The sequence below is a fragment of the Halichoerus grypus genome, chromosome 14 (assembly GCF_964656455.1).
Source record: "Halichoerus grypus chromosome 14, mHalGry1.hap1.1, whole genome shotgun sequence".
In the NCBI taxonomy this organism is placed as follows: domain Eukaryota; kingdom Metazoa; phylum Chordata; class Mammalia; order Carnivora; family Phocidae; genus Halichoerus; species Halichoerus grypus.
This window is the reverse complement of record NC_135725.1, coordinates 60,011,530-60,029,799: the sequence shown is the minus strand read 5'-3', so window position 1 is coordinate 60,029,799 and position 18,270 is coordinate 60,011,530. Positions and strand designations below refer to the sequence as shown.

Here is an 18,270-nt window from a genome sequence, read left to right as displayed (position 1 = left end):
CCGCCCTGGAGAGCCTTGCCCCTGCGACCACCCCACAGCGGGGCCGCACAGACATCCAGTGGCCAAGCCTTGCAGCTGGACTCGGGACGGGGGAGGGGGTAAGGGAGTGAAGTTTTAAGCCTGGGCCGAAGAGAGCGGGCTGGACATGCCACACTACTGCCCGGTCTCTCTCCCGCTGATTTTCCCTCTGGACTCAAGTCCTGAGGCTCGGGCACGCAGCAACGCCTCGGGGCTTGAGGGAAAAGGGATTCCATTTATGGGCCGGGGTAAGGTGTCCAGGACTCCCGCCAGTCTCCAGGACCTCCTCAGCGGAGGGCCGGATTTTATCTCCAGCATTTCACATATGCACCGGGCCAGAATGGGACATGGTGTGGGAGGGAGCTCTGGCACTAGGAGGCTGAGTGGGGACCTGGGAACTTCAGGGTTCTGGCACTACCCTAAAGTCAGGGACCGGGCAATGGTATTAGAGCTGCAAATTGGGGTGGGGGTGGGGTGGCTGAGAGCTCTGGGGGCGGGCGCCGCCCTAGGGGTGAATCTGAGGAAACTGGAACGCCCCCTCTCTGCCTGGCGACATTACTTGCGTTTGCACCCCCTTCAAAAACACCTGCTGGGCAGGGTGGTTAATTTTTTAAAAAACAAAAACCCGGCCTGCACCCGCCTACGCGGCGGGGCTTACACCTAGAGGGGTCACCCGCCTCGCGCACCCTGCACAGGGCCGCGACTCCAAGACGCAGGGACTTGTAGAACATGCGGCCACGAGGCCAGGGCTTCCCGGCTTGCCTTCGGTTCGCACCTTACCGTGGGCGCGCGGGCTAGCGCCCGGCTCCGTTTAAAGCCTTCCTTCCCTCCCCCCAACCCCCTATAAAAGTCCAGGGCTGCGCGGCAGCGGCACTGCTGCTCTCCCGGCCTCCCGCACTGCTCCGGCCCGGCCCGGCCCGCCCCGTCTGGCCAGCTGAGCAGGCCCGGCCGCACAGCGCGGACACCCTTTCCCTGCTCCGGCCCGCAGTGCGGGGCGGCACGCTGGGGGCGCGGCGTGTCTGGGGACATCTTGTGATGTTGGCGAGAACAGGACATGATCTCACATGGCGAGAAGCTCTTTAGTTCCTTAATCATTTCACGGTGCCTTCGGACGCTTTTTTTCCACCTAAAACGTTTAGTTTCAGCTCAGTGATCAGCTACCCCAGCTCGGCGGGGGAGCGGAAGGCTTGAATTATTCCGACCTGTGAGCGGCCCCTGGCACCAAAAAAAAAAAAAAAAAGAAAAAGAAAGAAAAGAAAAGAAAGAAAGAGAGAGAGAAAAGAAAAGAAAAGAAAAAACACAAGAAAAAAGAAAGAAAGAAAAGAAAAAAAGAAAAAAAAAGAAGCACAAAAAAAGTGGAAACTTTTTCCCCCTGTCCACTTCAAGTTCTGAAAAATCAAAATGGATTTAGAGAAAAATTACCCAACTCCTCGGACCGGCAGGACAGGTAGGACCGCGATTCGGGCTCCAGGCGTGCTAATTCCAGGACCCGGCCAGGTCTGGTCCTCACGCGCACGTCGGCCCTGGGGGAGGGAGTGAACCGCATTTTCTCAGGGATTGACTGTGTGCCTATCTGCGGCACGTTTGTATGTCTTTTCACCAATTTGTTCGCACACTTCTTTATCAGCTCAAGTGTCTGCGAGTTTGTGTTTTTCTGTTTCTGAATGTTTATGTGGGTGACTATCTGGGGGTCTGAAAGTTCGTTTGGGTCTGCGTGTTTACATAGGGGCTCAGAGTGTGCATGAGTGACACTGAGTTTGTATGTCCCCGTATATGTATTTTCAAAATGTGTGTGTTCAAAAATTTATGTGCCTGTGTGTATGTGTATCCTTATATTCATGGGTGTGTTAGTGCATGTTTATGAGTTGGTGTTTCTGGGTACTGTACTCTGCGTATCCAAAATGTGTGTGAGTGGAGTATGTGTAATTTGGATAAGTGTCTGAGTGTCCATCTACTCCTTTAAGGGTCTCTGTTCACCTGTCATATCCTAAGTGCTTTTGGAAGTGAGAATGCGGTGGTTACACTGACCCCTCCATTTTTGGATGTCAGCAGCTTTTCACTGTGTCTATGCCAACATACACAAAAGTGCCTGCCTCTAGGCACAGAGATGGATCTAGGGCTGTGTGTGTGTGTGTGTGGGGGGGGCTGTTGTGCTAAGCCTGTGTGTAGTCAGTGTCAGGACACATTCAGTTGGGAGAACTAGGAGTGGAGGTGTGATTTCAGGGCGTGCAGTCCCTCTGTGTATGGTGTGCACTGCTTCACTCTGTGGGCACTGCTGAGCCTACCATTTGTATAAAACTGTTTCCTGTGGCAGGCACAACCTTGGCAAGGGAAGGTAGGCAACCCATATGCTAGCTGTGACATTTCTAGGGACCTCTAACCTGCCTTCACTTTCACCTAGACATGCCTTTGACAATGGTGTGTGTGTGTATTGTGTGCCCAGGTTTTATCTTGTGGGTGCTACTCCAAAGGAGGAGAGCACAAGTGGGTGGACATGTGTGCCTAGCCTGGGCATCCAACTCTGGTGCTTGTATGCACACGGGCCTTCCTGGCACAGGGCCTGATGTGCCACCCACAGGCCCAGGCAGTGGGTAGCAGAGTGTGTTTATATCTAAGAGGAGGTGGCAGGCAGCAGGAGGCCTCAGTTTGTCCTGAGATTAAAGCTGGGTATAGGAGCCTCTTTTACTCATTAGACCAAGTGTACTAACCCCCACCCAAACACACTCCTGACCCTGCTGGCAAGAATTCTTCCACTTCTCTTATCCCTGTGGCTCTTTGAGGCCTCCACCCGAGCCTTAAACACAGGTCAAAAAGCAGTGAGAGAGGGGTGGACTTATACTCCAAACCCAGGACAACTCTCTGGGCATAGATAGATTTCCAGAATCCTAACAAGTGAGGACAGAAATCTAAGAAGTGGGGAATTAAAGAGGATTCCCCAGGGTGAAGGTGCAAGAAAGGGAATCTGGGAAACTCCCTCTGCTCCATCCCCATCTCCCCACCCCCTTGGGTCCCTTGGTAGGTGGGACTCCCAGGGTTGCCGGCGCCAGATCAGGGAGTAGGTCTTCTGTGTATGTTGGGAATGGGTCAGAGGCACGTGGGGGTCTGGGGGAGTGTCTGCGTGGCTGGCGCAGCTGCCTGTCCCTTCGAGAGCTGTCTACCAAGAATGTAATTCAGGGCGGTCGATGGGCTCTTTGATTAGTTCAATCGCCTGAATAATCGTTTAATCAATAAAGCATTTCATTCCTCAGTAAGGCGGACCTGGGTGGGGCTGGGGGTCCTAGTCTGGCCCGAGTTTAAAAAATCTGGAGAGCCACGCCCCCTCTTCTCCTTTGGGCTGGGGTAAGGGCCTCCTGCCCCTGGAAAGGGCGGAGCTCCCAGGTGACACTGCACTTCCGCCTGTCTGCACCTGCCTGGGCCCCAGGGGTGGGGGTGGGAGAAGAGGAGAGAGCTGAGAAGCTGGCCAGGGAGGGGGCATCCATGTCTGGTTTTAGGGGTTTTATGTGGGCTTCTCCCATCTCCCAACTTGGAGGCCTTTTTTGGGCCACTTGACCTCCTTTTCCTTCCTTCAGAACTGTTTTCCATTCCCTCTCACGACCTCAGTTTCCCCATCTGTACAATAGGGAAGGAGTATATATACCTTTTTAGCTCTAAGCCCAAGATCAGGTAAGGTCAGCCTTAAGCACAGAGCCACTTAAGGATCCTCCTGTCTAGCCTCTTCATTGTGGTACCAAAAAGGAAAAACTGATGTCCAGCGAGAGGGGCAGGGACTTGTCTGACATCATACAGCAAGGAGTACGGAGGGAGTAGGACCAAAAGGTGACTTCTCTGCCCTTAACCCCTCATTCTTGCTGGGAGAGGAGATAGAGCCCCATCTCCCAAGGCCCCCTGTGGAGAAAAAGGACTATTGACTTAAGGAGTCCAGGGCCAGGAAGCTGGCTTAAGGAGTCCAGGGCCAGGAAGGCCAGAAGAGGCTGAACACTGTCTGGGCATTGGCATCCAGCCCCCCAGCTCTGGAATGAGCGTTTTGGAATAACAATCCTCCTTAGCCATGGATCTTCATCTTTCAGAACCTTGGGAGGCCTCATCTCAAGGGTTCTCCCCATTAGACATATAGGGAAGCTGAGCCCTAGAAGGGGCCCATATCCGGAATATTTGGGAGAGAGAAAGATAGTGCCAGAGCCCCTGGCCTGCCGGGTGCACTACTAGTGATAACAAACCCTGACAAAAGCAGTTAACATGGTTCTTGAAAAATCTGGTTAAATTCTCCTATCTTTCCACCTACTTCAATGATGCCTACAGAAAGATCTTGATCCAGGTGCAGCAATCACACTGGAATCCACTCTGCCCAACTCTCTATGTAACCCGGGTCAGTTGCTCTCTCTCTTTGATACTTTTTAAAACGAGGGTCAGAGAGGGGGCACCTGGCTGGCTCAGTTGGAAGATCATGGGACTCTTGATCTTGGGGTTGTGAGCTGGAGCCCCATGCTGGGTGTAGAGATTACAAAACAAAAACAAAACCTTAAAAAAATAAAATAAAATGAGGGTTATAAAGAGAGGACCTACCAAGTTAGGACTGTGATGGCAGCAGTATCTCTGACTCTCCCAAACTGAGCACCTCATCTGAGCCCTGTCGGCCTTGCTTTGCCCGAAGCAAGACCAGGGATATGGGCTGGAGAAGTCGATTTCAGGCCCCTAGAGCCCTATAGCAGCCCCAAGCCCCAGACACATGCTGGAGGGGTGGACTTGGAGAGAAAGGGGAGGCAGGGAGGGAGTGTGTTCTGAGTGAGTGCAGGTTGCTGACTGAAGATCAAGGTGGATGTTCCTCTGGAGGTATTTTGGCTTCTCAATTAATTCTCAATGGGCTTTCTTTCAATAGCAGAACTTTCAAAGGCAATTCGACTTCTATAAATTGAGTTTCTTCCCGGATGGTTTCCTTTCCCAGTATCTGCCGCCAGCGCTTAGCACAGGGCCCTGCCCAAAGTTGTGCGGTTGGGGGAAAGTAACCCCGTGACAGTTGCACACAGCGAGGCCCGACCGGATTCAGCGCCAGGGCGGTGAGACCAGCTCCCTGCTAGTCTAGTCTGTCTCTCATTTGCTTGTCTCCCTGCTAGTCTCACTCAGACTCGTGGGCTCGTGAGCCCTCGGAGGCAGGACTGTGGCGCGGGGAAGCCCGGCTCCGTCAGGGAATCGCTGTGTAATCTCGCGCTAGTCATGTTACTTCTCGGGGCCGCTGTTTGGAGGCCTGTAAGGCTAGGGTAGGTGGCCAGGATGTCAGGTCTGGTGGCGCCTCTTGGCGTGAGAAGTTCTCGGAAGACGGCCCGCTTGGAGGCTGGAGGTGGTGAAGAACCCCTACTCAGACGGAATCTCCCCCTGTCCTGGGCACCTGGCGCTGCACACATTAGGCAACCCAACACCGTCGTGAAGCCGCACACCCTCTGGGTGAAACGGGAATCCAAGCTATTCCTGCTCGGTTAATATCTGTGGTTCCATCCCACCTCAGCAGTACTCTGAGGATTCTGTCCAAGCGGCACAGGTATTGGGAGGAAACTGGTTTGTGCTGGCATATCCAACCTAACTAGATTCTTTGACTTGGCAGCATACACCCCCTCACTCCACCTCCAAACTCCCTGCCATCCTACGAGTGGCTCTGTAGAGGCCCTTCTGAGAAAGAGGTTCCCAGCCCACAGCCTTTCCTCTACCTTAGACTTTCTATGTGACCTTGGACAAGGCCCTGCTCGGCCTCAGGTTACCCATCTGTAAAATGGGGAAAGCATTGCCTCAGGGCCCTTTTCCGCTCTAAGACTTTAGAATTTGAGTTTCTAGGCCTGAAGGCAATGAGTGGGGCTGGAGGTGGAGGTGTCCCTGGCTGCGTCCCTCAGGGAGTAGCCCCCCCCCCAGCCTCTCCAGGAACGCTGAGCCTCTACATCGAATTCTAGTCACTTTTTATCCACCGTGCACGGTGGGGTGGAGAGAACGTGGGAACCCTAACTCATCCGGGTTCCTCTCCGCTTTTATGTTCTTCCTGCTCCAAGGCGGAGGTGCGGTTGAGGGGGTGGGGGAGGGACGATGGGGGGCCGAGGTTCTGGACCTGCGGGGTTCCAGACAAAGGAGAGAGAACGCAGCCACTCCACCCCAGGGCACACTGTAGTCTTCTGGGCCCCCAGAGGCCCGCCTGGGGCCGTTTAACGCAGCTGCGCCCTGGAGGGGTGGGGACGGTGTCAGCACCGGAAACTTATCTACCGGTCAGGGGCAGCTGGTTCTGGGACAGTAACAGAAGGTGAGACTGAGGGCCGACCTCAATGTAGGGGTGTGAGAAATGGGGCAGAGGTAGAGAGAAGGGAGACTGAGGCAGAGAATGAACCAGGAGCCCTCTCAGGGTCAACCTGTGCTCTCGGTCTTCCTTATAAGCTCAGTTCTGGAGCGACCATCTCAGAGCACCTCTCCCCCTTTTTGTGGACTTATGTTTAATATTACAGGATCATTACTTGTGAATTAGAAATGGTGGGTCTTGGGACCATGAGCCGCTGGGGCAGTAGTCCTCAGTGTCTTCGCCAGTGCCTCCTGGGTGTAGAATGGCTGTCACAGACTTCCTTTACAAAGTCCATTCCTTTGATTGTGGTCCCAGGGCCTCACACCGCCGAGAACGTGAGACTCGCTGGTCAAAACTCTGCCCTTCTGGACCAGGAGAGTCAGCTAGAAATCCACCCATTTTGTCTTAAAAGCAACAAGAACTTCCCTGGAAGAGGGAAGGTGGAGTTTTCTCTACAGCAGCCTGGTAGCATGCCTGGCTTGGCCCAGCCCTTGCAGATAGAACTCACCTGCTTTCCTGCCAGCTTCAGGGACCCTCATTGGCACTGGACTAACATGACTGGCTTCAGTTAGTTCCCAAGAAGCCTTGCGCCAGAGGCAGAATTACACCTGGAAACAGAAGTCTTCAGTTGCGCATCACTAGCCCCCAAAGCGTCTGGCAGCTCCTGGTCTGAGGCTGGAAAGAGAGACTCAGGGCTCAGTGCTTGGACAACCTGGTCCAAAGCCTCAATTAGTTTCCTCTCCCAGGAGCACCGTGATTACTAACTTTAAAGGAGTGTGAGATTTCTTTCCCTCAAAGTCTCTGCCTTTCTTTTAGCTCAGAATTGGGGTTCCCTGCGGGTAAAATTGAGGGAGGGAGGTGGACGAGAAGGCGACAGCAGCGGCTTAGTAGGCGCTTGATAAAATTGTGAAATGTTTCCTCTGGAAGGAGCCTCCATTAAAGACTAGGTAAGCCAACTCTACCCATTTTACAGATGAGGAAACTGAGCTCAGAATGGGGTAGATTAGTGCGCACACTATGAGTCTATCCCGAATCTGGTGGTGCTTAGATTGAAAACCGTATCTCTACTGCGCTCCTATTCTTCCTCCAATATCCGTGTGAAGGTTTTCAGTAGACTATTCCTCCCTCCCCACCCGTCACCTCCCCACCCCCACTTCGGCTGCCCCCAGTCCCTCAGGATGTCCCAGGGTCCCAACGCTGCGGCAGGGAGGTCACGCTCCCGCGGCATCTGTGGCGGGACTCTCCAGGCCCTGTGTGGATCCCCTTACCCCTCCCCCCACCCGCGCTCCACTAGGCCTTCGCTCCGCGCGTTTGTCAATGAACGTGGCGCCGCCGCCTGGGCCCCGCCCCCCATTCTCTCCCATTGCCCAGGTATCCGCTAATCAGGCGGAGCCCGCCGGTTGCTCAACCAATGGGGCGGTGTCTCGGGCCAGGGCCGGCTGCCACAGCTCTGATTGGCTTTATGAAGCGTGATTGGCAGGTTAGCCCCCGCCCCGCCCCCGCCCGGAGGGAGGCTGAGCCCCGGGCGGCGCTGTCCACACGCAGCGGGTCCTGAAAGCGGCTCCGGGGCGGCGCGGTGGCGCACTGTGCGCGCCGAGCAGGCGGAGGGCTAGCGCCCGCGGCGGCGACGGCAGCGCGGGCAGTCAAAGCCGACAGCGGCTCCATCTCAGCACCGGCAGTCTCGGCGGCCTTGGTGGAGGGGACCTTTCGCTATCTCCGTCCCTCGCTACACGCCGGGGGCAGGCGCGGCGGCCGTCCCGGAAGAGGCAACTGAAAAACATTGGAACCAGACCCCTGAGAGAGGGCAGGGGGCCTCGAGGAGTTGGTGGGCGTGAGGCAGATACTCAGGCGAGGAGGAGACTGTCGCTGTTGTCTCCATTCCTGGTCCCAGCGATGGGGGAGTATCGGGGGCCGGGGGAACTTTGAAGGCAGAGGGTCCGGGGGTGTAAGAGCTGCAAGCTCCTGGGGACTCAGGAGTCACGGCCCCAACGTCAGTGACGGAAGCGTCTCCGAACCTGCCCGGGGCCTCAGCGCCGCCAGAGAGGAAGTTCTTTGCAACTTCGTCCGAGACGTCGGAGAGCCGAGTGGAGAGAGGCTGGGGCTGCAACTCCAAGCCCCAGAGACTCAGAGAAGCAGAGAAAGGACCCGGTGGAGACCGAGGGGTCGAGGAGAGACTCCAGAGGCAGCGAGGCCGCGGAACCAGCCTGGCAGCCCGCGGGCCTCGCTGCCCCCTGAGTGAAGCCAAGGGCCGTGTGTCCCGCAGGCCTCCTCAAAGCCGCTCCTACCGGAGGCCGGGGGCTCCTTGCCGTCCCGGAGACGGGCCCCTGCGCTATGCCCCCAAAGCTGCCGGTTCCTTGGCCGCATCTACTCCGGCTCGGGTCCGCAGCCGCTGCCTGAGACAGCCCAGGAGGGAAGCCACCAGGAGTTGGGCTCCCCATTCCCAGCCGGACTGCACTAGCGCCGTTTCCCGCCTCTAGGCGCAGCTCTCGGCGATCTCCAGCGGAGCAGCTCTGAGAGAGGCCCCGAAGCTCCAGCCGCGCTTTCTGAGCCCAGATCGCACAGTACCCGGCCTGGCGGCGCAGCTTCCTAGCCGCGCTGGGCAGCCCCTTGGCGCCGGGAGGCGGCGGCGTGGGCCGGCCTGCAGTCTGGAGCGCCCCGATGGAAATACACTGTAAGCACGACCCGTTTGCATCCATGCATAGTAAGTAGGCGGCAAGCTCGCTTCTCTCACTCTCCGGCCGGGACGGGGTTGGGTGTGCCGGACCGCGGGGCAGGTACCAGGGCCGGGAGGACTCCGGACTTCTGTAGCAGCGCAGTCAAGTTGGCAAAGTGCAGGCAGGGCAAGTGGAACAACGCGCCTGGTTCCCCGGCCAGAGCACCTGGCACCGGGAATCCCGCCTGCAGCAACGGGTAGTGTAAGCTTCGAGCTGCAGCCTCTGGGGGGGCTCTGGCAGCAACATCTCAGCATGTTGGGAGAATCCTAGCTCGGACCTGAAGAGGGCTCCGGGACTGGCTAGTTAGAGGGCAGGAAGTTGTAGGGAGAGGTCAGTCTTAAGTCTAAGACAGTGCCGCACACCCCATCCCCCGTGGTGCCTTTTTCAGCCATGGGGCTGATGAGGGCTGATGCTTGGAGGGAAACTGGGGCCCCAGCCAGTGTCTGTGTGCTTATATGTGTGGAGGAAGAGGCTGAGAGGTAAGCAAGGACACCAAGTTCAGAGCTCTAAAGGCGTCCTGTAGTTGAGCAGTGGGATTTTGAAAAATCAACGAAGTGGCAGTCCCTCAGCTGAGCTTAGAAGCTGCCAGTTCATATGGAGAGACCCTTATCAAGTCCTTCTCTTCAGGACACTTGCCACATGATGGCTTCTCCCCTTTAAAAAAAATCAAGAAGTCAGTCATAACAGGCGGCCCCCCTCCCCCTTTCTGAAAGCCGGGGCATGTGTAGGAGACGGGAAGGGTCATTCTGGGCACCGGTGAGGCGGACTGGGCTGCCTGACCCACAGAGATCTACCAGTTCACCCTTTAGCACAGCCTCTGTGAGATGAGCGCTCCTCTCACGGTGAGTTAATGCCGGATTAGATTCGGAGATTTCAAGGAAATTCCAAGTGGAACGAATCGTGTTTCCCTTCTGCACGCTGCAGAGCTGGGCCGGAGCAAGGCGCCAGGCTTTGGCGGCATCCAGCGGGGTGCCCAGCTCGGGTCCCCACGGTCGGCAGGTCAGGGAGTTGCTCCCGGACTAGGAGCTTACCCCAAGCCAGGTTCCCTTCAGACAGCCCAGGATCCTGCTTACCCAGCCGTGAGTCCCCTATTTAACAAAGGCAGCATAGACCCGGCTGGAGAGAAGGCAAGCTTCCCTGGCGAATATGTCGGTTTCTGCTCCGGAGGGCCGAGTGGCCTGGCAAGCAGGGAAATGCTGATCTAAGCCGCTGGGGCTGGTTGCGGGCAGGTCAGTTTCTCTTTGTGTCAATTTTCCGAATGCAAGGTAATCCACCAAAGCAGTGGGGAGATTTGCCCAGAGAAGCCGCTTGCACCGGTCCTACCCCAAACGATTCCTCACCATTTGGGGCCTGTGCCAAAACGGTTCCCAGTCCATGGTGACCCCAGCGCCCCTGGCAGCTGTCTCCTGGGCAGACTTGAGCCATGCTCCAGGGAGGATCTGTTCTCGCAGAGTGACAGAGAAAACAAACGAGTTGGGGTCAATACTCTGAGAGGTGGACAAGCCTTTAGCTCAGCCAAGGAGCGAATGGGGGACAAAATGGGAAGGGCTGACTCCTGTACGTCTCTCCTCGCCAGCTGGAATCTGCAGACCCTCACTCACTGCCTCCTGCGCAGAGCCCGGAGCCCCAGGGGTCGCCGGACCCTTGGGGAGATAACATCAGAACCAGTGGTCTCCCGGCAGTGCATAAGGGTGGAGAAGGTGGTTCCTTCCAGGTGCCAGTTAGCCAACGGAAAATGCCTGTGTCTCTGTCCCTCCTAGTCCCGGCCTTCATCTGCCCCCTCCTCAAGAAGTGCTCCCTCCTCCTCTTTTCAATCTTCCTGGCAGCCTGGTGGGGGCTGGGCCCCAGCCAGCCTAGCTTTCAGAGCTGGCTTCTCTGGAAGTGCCCTTGGTTCTGACGCCTAAAGCTTTTTGCTTGTACAATGTAGGCCCACCCTGGGCCCCAATTTGTTGGCAGTTGAGGGGGGTGGACAAGTAGACCCCGAGAGGTTGCTGGTGTAGTAGCGCTCAGACCAAGTCCTACTTCCTCATCTTCCTGCCTGGCCCTGGTCAGTTTCTTCCCCCTACTTCCCTGGCCCCCACCCCTTTTGGAGCAGGACAGCTTCTATGCGGAGGTGATATTGGGGGGAGGGGAAGGCACTGCTGGGAAATTGGCTTCTGTGTTCTCCTGCCCTTACTCCCTATTACAGATTCATCATTTTCATCAGCACAATGGCCTCCCACCACCTTTGCCTAGATGTTTCCTTCCCCTAGGTATGGTTTCCAGTTAAGCACTTTTATGGCCAGCCTCCTACCTGAGTGTCATCTAAACCCTTAGGTAAACCCATTGTACAGAGTATGATATTGAAGTCAGAGAGACAAAAAGACTGACAGGAAGTTCACATGGGCAAAGCTGGAGCTGGTTCTTGGGTCTTCCAGGATTCACAGAAGGGGAGAGGGCGGGACTCAAGATTCCAGAGAGAGGGCAGTGGCCTGTCTGAGTGAGTACACACATGTGCAAGGCATTTTCTCTGGTTTAACTCTATCTTTCCCCATGACACGACTGTCCATCTGTGTCATTGCCTGTCTGTTGGTTTGAGCCTGTTAAGGAGATTTCATCCCTGTTCTTTCCCTGTGTCCCTGTTTGCGTGTCTGTGTGTCCCTTCACTTATCATCTCTGGTGCCACTAGGAGGAATTTCCATAACATTGTGGGGTTTTAGAGTTGGGTCTTCCCACTGAGTCAGCAGAGACCCTCTCCCCACAACATTTTACCTAGCCATGGTCTTTGGGGTTTGGATAGGGCCCCTGGTGGGTAGTATGCCCTCATCAGGGCCTAAGGAGCTTCTGTTCAGGCCAGCCCTCAGAAACCAGAGCCACAAAGGCCTCAGGGGTATCTTTAACCCTTTTCCCCCAACCCTCCGCCAAACCCTGCTTAGCCTGCCCTGTGGAGGCGGGCCTGTGTTTCCCTTGTATCTGTGTGTCTGTTTCCTGGTCTTTGCCTTGATTTGTTTGTATCTGTCTCTGTGTCAGGCTCTCTGAAAATTCTACTTGGCCCTGAGAAGTGTAGCTGGGAACATGCACTCCTCAGGGGATGAACCCTCACCCAACTGGAGTCCATAGGAAGTAGAGGCTGGGACTTGGGTTCTCTGAGGAGATGCAGGGCTGGAGCCGGGGTCCCAGAAAACAAAGATTCCTCTCCACAGATGTCCTCTGTCTTCCAGATGCCCCTTTACTGGGCTTCCTCCATTTTCTCTTCTGGTCTTCTTGCCTCCCACTGTACACCACTCTCACCTTTCTTTTCTTTGCCTGTACTAGCCGATCCATTCCTTTCTCTCCTCTTCAGCCTTTCTAACCTGAGGCTTCCCTTCCACGCTCTCTGTCCTTGCTGTCTGTTTCATTTAGTTTCCACGCTTTGCATCCTTTCCCTCGCTTTTCCTCTTTTCTTTGCCCATCCTGCCTCCCTCTCTCAGGCTTCAGGTTTTACTTCTTTCCAATCTCAGGGTAAGTGGGAGACATTGCCTTCTCAGACCAGGTAAATTACCTCCCCACCACCCTTGAAATGCTCTGTTGGATAGAACGGTGACTGAGGCAGAGAAGGCCCAGCTAAGTGAGTTTGGGAACCTTTCCAGGAAGTTGAGGGAGATAGGGGGCTCCCAGGTCATCCTGAGTCTGGTGTCAGGTGTGGTTATATGGATCAGACTCCGGAAGAACATAGGTAGCCTCGTCTTTGTAGTTAAAAGTAGAGGGTTTGGGGACCTGCTGTCACCTAGAGTGTCCAATCCTTGGGGTTTTTCCATGATGCAAACGGTCCCAAAAGCTCACAAATGTCCTGTAGGACTGCTCTTGGAATTTAAGTCCTCTGAAGGTTGCCACTGCGTTTTGGGCATGAAGTTTAAATTGCCAGGGGCATAGGGAACAAGGAATTGCAAATGGGTTACAAGGCCTGGACTAATAGGTTATCTCAAAAGTGTGCTGGATGCTTTTAGCTTCCTTTTTGTCCTCTCAGATGAGCTTGTACCAATTTTGAATTTACTTTCTTCAATCCAGCCTGTTCTCTAAAGATCTGTACAGTTCTTTTTTTATCAGGTGCTCCCAACCCCAGAACAAAGCCTTTCTAAGGCCCTTGACCAGGGGTGGCTGTCATCTTTCTGTTTTAGGTGAACTATGCGTTTTGTTTCTAATTGCGAAATCCTGTTTGGGATGGTTTTCCTATTTCTTATGTCTGGGGTGTTCTAGAATGATCAAAACGGATTAAAGCTCATTTTGAAAATCAGAGAGAAATTCAGCTAAGAATTAGAATTAAGTACTGTCGTTACCTATAAAATTGTGTTTTTCCTTGAAATCAGCCTGAGCTCAGAAATTTTGGGAAATACTCAGTTAGGACCCTCATGGAAAACTTCAGTGAATTGCTTTGGCAGTTTTAAGGAAATAGGTTATGTTATGGGTGTTTTTCCCCTTTTATTTCAGATGTTCATAAACCTAGATAGTAATTGAGTGCTGGGCGGGTAGCTGAGATGAGGTGGCTATTTTATGTTTTAGAATTGGAGTGTGTGTGTGTATGTGTGTGTGTGTGTGTGAGTAGGAGAGAGAGAGAGATGTCTGAGATGCCCTAGCTTCCCTGGTATAGTCTAATCCCAGGCAAGTCCCAGTTTAGATGGAGATTTCCCCATCATTGGCCTCTGAGCTGCCAGCAGTATTGGTAAATAAATGCTTGCACTTGGATTTTGGCTTTTGACTGTCCTCAGCGATGTCAGTTAGTGGCTGATTAACAGCTACAAGGTCAATGATGTTGCTATCCTGGCTCCCTCCGTGTTTACTGGTTTTGCTCTTCATTTACTTGGATCCCTGTTTCCCTCCAGATGGACTCTGATGTAAGAGAAGGGAGCTTATTGGGTGGAGAAGGTACTTTCCCAGGCTCCTTTTGCTTAAAATCCATCTCAGAGTGCTTGTAAAACCTGGGACTCGGAAGCCTTCTCCAGCTTCTTTATTTTCCCCCCAAACCAACTTGATGCTGCTTGTCAATTGCAAAATCACTTCAGAAATTCCAGGGAAACTCCTGTACAACAAATCCTGATGTGGTAGAGTGGGATGTGATCCTCTGACCCATTTCTTTTGTGTGCTCTGACGGTACAGTGGTCAAGTCTGCATGTCAGCCTCACCTTTTTTGTTTATTTTTCCCCTTTATTGAAGGATGAGCCCCATCTTTTTAAAGAAAAGGTTTTTTTTTTTTATCAAGGCAGTGGTTGGATTTTGTTTCAGTACTCGGCAGACACTATTTAAACAAAAATTTTTAAGTCCTTAGCCCTTGAATCAGATTGCTGATTAAAAAAAAAAACAAAAAACAACCCATTTTTTTTCCCCCTGAGATCTAGGTTTATTGGAGTAGTCTTTTTCACTTTTACAGATATTTGTTAAAAGGAAAAGAGTTTTGTTTTTGAAAATCTCTTTACATTTGGTGTATTTTAAAACATATTTCTCCCCAGGATCTTCCTTAGACCTCAGCATCATGCATGTAATAAGTTATGTCTCTAGTGTAGATTGGGGTCTTTTACATATTCCGTTGTTAACAAAAAATTACAAGGCAGATGCTAGCAACTAAAGGAAACATAGTATGGGGATGCTTTTTATCAATAGCCCGGTTGACTGGCTGAAGATGGACAAAGGCAAAGGTTAATTTTTAAAAGCAAGATGCTCGTGAAGCCTGCATGATCAGACTCCAGGCTCAAGATATCCAGCCTGCGGCCATTTCTGATCAGAGGGGCTCTGGGTGCTTGTAACAGCGCTTCTGGTACTATGTGACTGGTTCTAACCACCCTTTCCCTCGCCTTTTGTTTCTGATCTGTTTCAGGACATGGAGGAGTGAATCAGCTTGGGGGGGTTTTTGTGAATGGACGGCCACTCCCGGATGTAGTCCGCCAAAGGATAGTGGAACTTGCTCATCAAGGTGTCAGGCCGTGCGACATCTCAAGGCAGCTTCGAGTCAGCCATGGTTGTGTCAGCAAAATTCTTGGCAGGTAAAGGCAGGAGCTACAGCCTTCCCTTGATTTTTCAAATAACGACCTCAAACATGACCCAGCAGCTGTCCAATGTGCCTGCGTCATATTGAAAATCATGGTAGCACTTCGCTAACATGCATAGTACTTTGGAATTTGCGAATCCCTCTTAAGGCCATTCAATTCAAAGTAGCCCTGGGAAACCCCCCCCCCGTTTCAAATGACATGTGGAATGAGGTGACTCAATCAGGAGGAATGATATGTTTTCTGAAAGCCTGGTGAATTATTCCAAAGGACCCACGAGTAAGAGGTTCTTGGGAATTTCCCTTACACATCTTGGGTGAGCCCGAGACCTGAGCAGGGCTGGGTGAAAAATCCACAAGTTATAAAATCACATTATCAAGTTCAATGTTTTATTTTAACGTTTTCAAAAAGCACATTCTTTTTTTAAAGGTCAGCTGTCATTTTCAGTTTTGGGGTATCATCAACCGTCTTATGTTGGGCTGTAGTATTTTCCTCCTTATATGTTTCGTTTCCTTCATAGTGACAGGCATCCTAAGTGTATATTAGAGAGGAAAAAAAAAACAAAAAACAAACACACACTAACTCTCAAATCTGACATTTGAAAGTTGCCACTTGACCCGTCGATTTGCTGCCAGCAAAATACTAACGATGCCAATTCTCCCAGAGGGCTAGATAGCCCAGCCTTCGAGTACTCCTGTTTATTTTCTCAGGAGAACCTCAGTATGATCCAGGGAAGCATGTTTTAAGATGAGGAAACAAATCTACAGAGGTCAAGTGACTGACCCAGGTCCATCCAGCCAGTCAGTCCTCTCGGACTGGGAGGAGGCCTCAAGGACTCTTAGACCATCGGCATCTCACCATATCCCAAAGCCAAAACCACGGGTTTTTTTCTGGGCATGTGAAGTTGTTAGAGGTCTGCCCTAGCAGCCAGAGTATTCTCAGGTCTAGCTGTTCAGTGGTCTCTCAGGATTTTTCTCCCCAGGTCAGAAAACAACCTTGGTCCTGTAGCTTGCATTATGATTTGAGAACAGTTGCCTGAATAGAAAAAAAAATACTTGAAGTATGTCAGTGACATTGTGATTTTCTGCATGTTGTTTCCCTTTCATCTGCTGGAATTTAAGAAATTCTCTTAGATGGAGGGAATAGCAGTTTCTAACCTTGGGGAGCCGTACTGGAGGCCAAGGGAAGAAGTTTCAAGGCCAGGGGTCTAGCATCCCCTTTGGGGACCTTGATCCTTGTGTTTTATTCCTTATCCCCTGCCCACCCCAGGTCACCTCGCAGCCGGGGAGGCTCTGGGCTCCACTCCTGTTTAGCACTTGGCAGCAAATGAGCCCCAGCCAGAGTTCAAGGAGGAAGGCTGGACATCAGCATGGTGTTCTCGTTAGATGGTGGTTTTAGGCAGGAGGATGAGAGTGAGGATAAAAGAAGAAAAATAGAGGAGAGGGAGATGAAGAGAAAAGAGAATGATTGATTTTAAAACAGAGAATAGACTAGAATAGAGCAGTGAAGACCAGACAGAAGGAGAGAGAGAGAGAGGAAAGAAATATTTTAGACTATCTCAGTGTCAGACTTTGAGAGCCAAGTGGATCTTAGCTATCTTCTTGGGAAGCCTCTTCATTGCACTGAGGGAGAGAGAGAGAAAAAAGAAGGCCTTTCCTTTGTTTTTGCTGAGACATTGTTGTTGAGCCGACATCTTGCTTGCTGTTTGAAATCTTCTCAGGGCAAGATGCCGAGCCCTTCTCAGAGGGGACGTCCAGATGCCGAGTCCTCATGTTCTGGTGCCCGGGAGCCCTCCAGATCTCCCCTGGAGACTGAAGGGGACAAGGACCCTCCCAGGCCCAGCCGGCAGCCTCCCGAGGCCCAGAATAGATTTGTCACTAGGTAGAGTGGCACTCGGAAGTTATGAGCCGCTCCGGTGCCTGGCCGTTTAAGTTGTCAACAATAAATTGGAATTTCATAGCTCATTATTTTCATAACTAAGAACCACAGTGGACAAAATGTCACTCTAATTAGAACTGCCTTTTAAGAAACAAGTTCAGCCCTAAAACAGTGTGACTGGGAATTTCTGAACTGGGGTTGTTCCATCCACTGACTTTTTTTTTTTTTTTTTGGTCACCGAAGAATTTGATGGGCGCATTTGGAGTGACAGATTATAGAGAGTGTGTTGTGTGTGGTGGCCGTGGTTTTCAGAGGCTGCATGACAAGGCAGGCAGAGTCCCTGGGGCAGGCAGAGACCCCCATCATCTTGGGAAGGTGGCGGTTTGCCAGGAGTGTGGGCATTCAGTCCACAGAGCTCGAGGCTCAGGAGCCTGGTGGCATGTGAGGCCCATTTAAATCCACCCAGAAAGCCTGGTTGTTGTCTTCTTTCACTGGAGCCTGGCTGGGGGGGTTCAGACCGTTTGGAACTGGGTGGTATGTTACACAGTAATAAACACTCAGAGGATTTTAATCCGCAACACGTGCTCTTTATGTTTTGCAAAGCTTTTTCTTACCCATTCTGCATTTCTGCCTGCGTCCTGTGAGGCAGGCTGGGCAGACATCCTCCCCTTATTATACAGATGGGGCAACAGAGGCCCAGAGAGGCTAAGAGGTTTGGCCAAGGTCACACAGCTTGTTAGTGTCAGAGGCACGGACTACCACGCCCACTTCTTTACTCCCAAACTAGCGTGCCGTGTGTTGGCGGCGGCCGTCTGTCTGTTGTGTGTAAGCCAAGAGGCTGAGTGGTGGTTGTGCTGAGAGGGAAGAGCAATTCTTCAGTCCGATTCCTCACTTTGCACGGTTGCCAACTGGGGTTTCCCCTGGGGTGTCAGGGTTGCCTTCTAAGGGCCTGGCTGATGGGTCAGTCAAAAGGCAGACAGAGGTCTCGTGTCAAGGCTGTGACCTGCTGTGGTTGGCCCTGCTCGGAGAGCCCTGGGTGCTGCCACCCCCAGCCAGACCAGCGGGACAGGGGCTGGGGGGAGGGGCAGCTCCCTCCCGCTGCTCTCGCTGCTGCTGCGGGAATATTGCCGGCTCATTCCACTAGTATGTTTTGAGTACTCAGCCCAGGTTTGTCTCTGTGTCTGTAGCCTCTGCCCCAAGACAGTGCCTATAACTGGCACTCTGTGACTAGTGAGTGAGTGCAAAGATGCATGTGAACTGCCTGGTAAACGGGAAAGCTTTCTACAGTTGCAAGGGATCATCAACATCATCGTTGTTTTCATTTTCACAGTCGAAGCAGAAGTTTGCTCTAGTG

At 52.7% G+C, this 18,270-nt stretch overlaps 1 protein-coding gene across 6 annotated transcripts in view; it reads left to right on the top strand.

The window, feature by feature from the left end:
- The first annotated feature begins 958 nt into the window (after nucleotides 1-958).
- Nucleotides 959-18,270, top strand: part of PAX5 (paired box 5) — a 189,302-nt gene continuing 171,990 nt past the window's right edge. For 2 of the 6 annotated variants that reach the window (XM_078061460.1, XM_078061459.1), the window contains exons 1-2: nucleotides 961-1,465; nucleotides 14,870-15,035. In XM_078061460.1, coding sequence (XP_077917586.1) covers nucleotides 1,420-1,465; nucleotides 14,870-15,035 — 212 coding nt within the window. In that variant the 5' untranslated portion in view covers nucleotides 961-1,419. Of the gene's footprint in view, nucleotides 1,466-8,775; nucleotides 9,030-14,869; nucleotides 15,036-18,270 lie in introns of those variants that run through there. The other 4 variants (XM_078061462.1, XM_036100449.2, XM_078061461.1 and 1 more) reach the window with 4 other exon arrangements.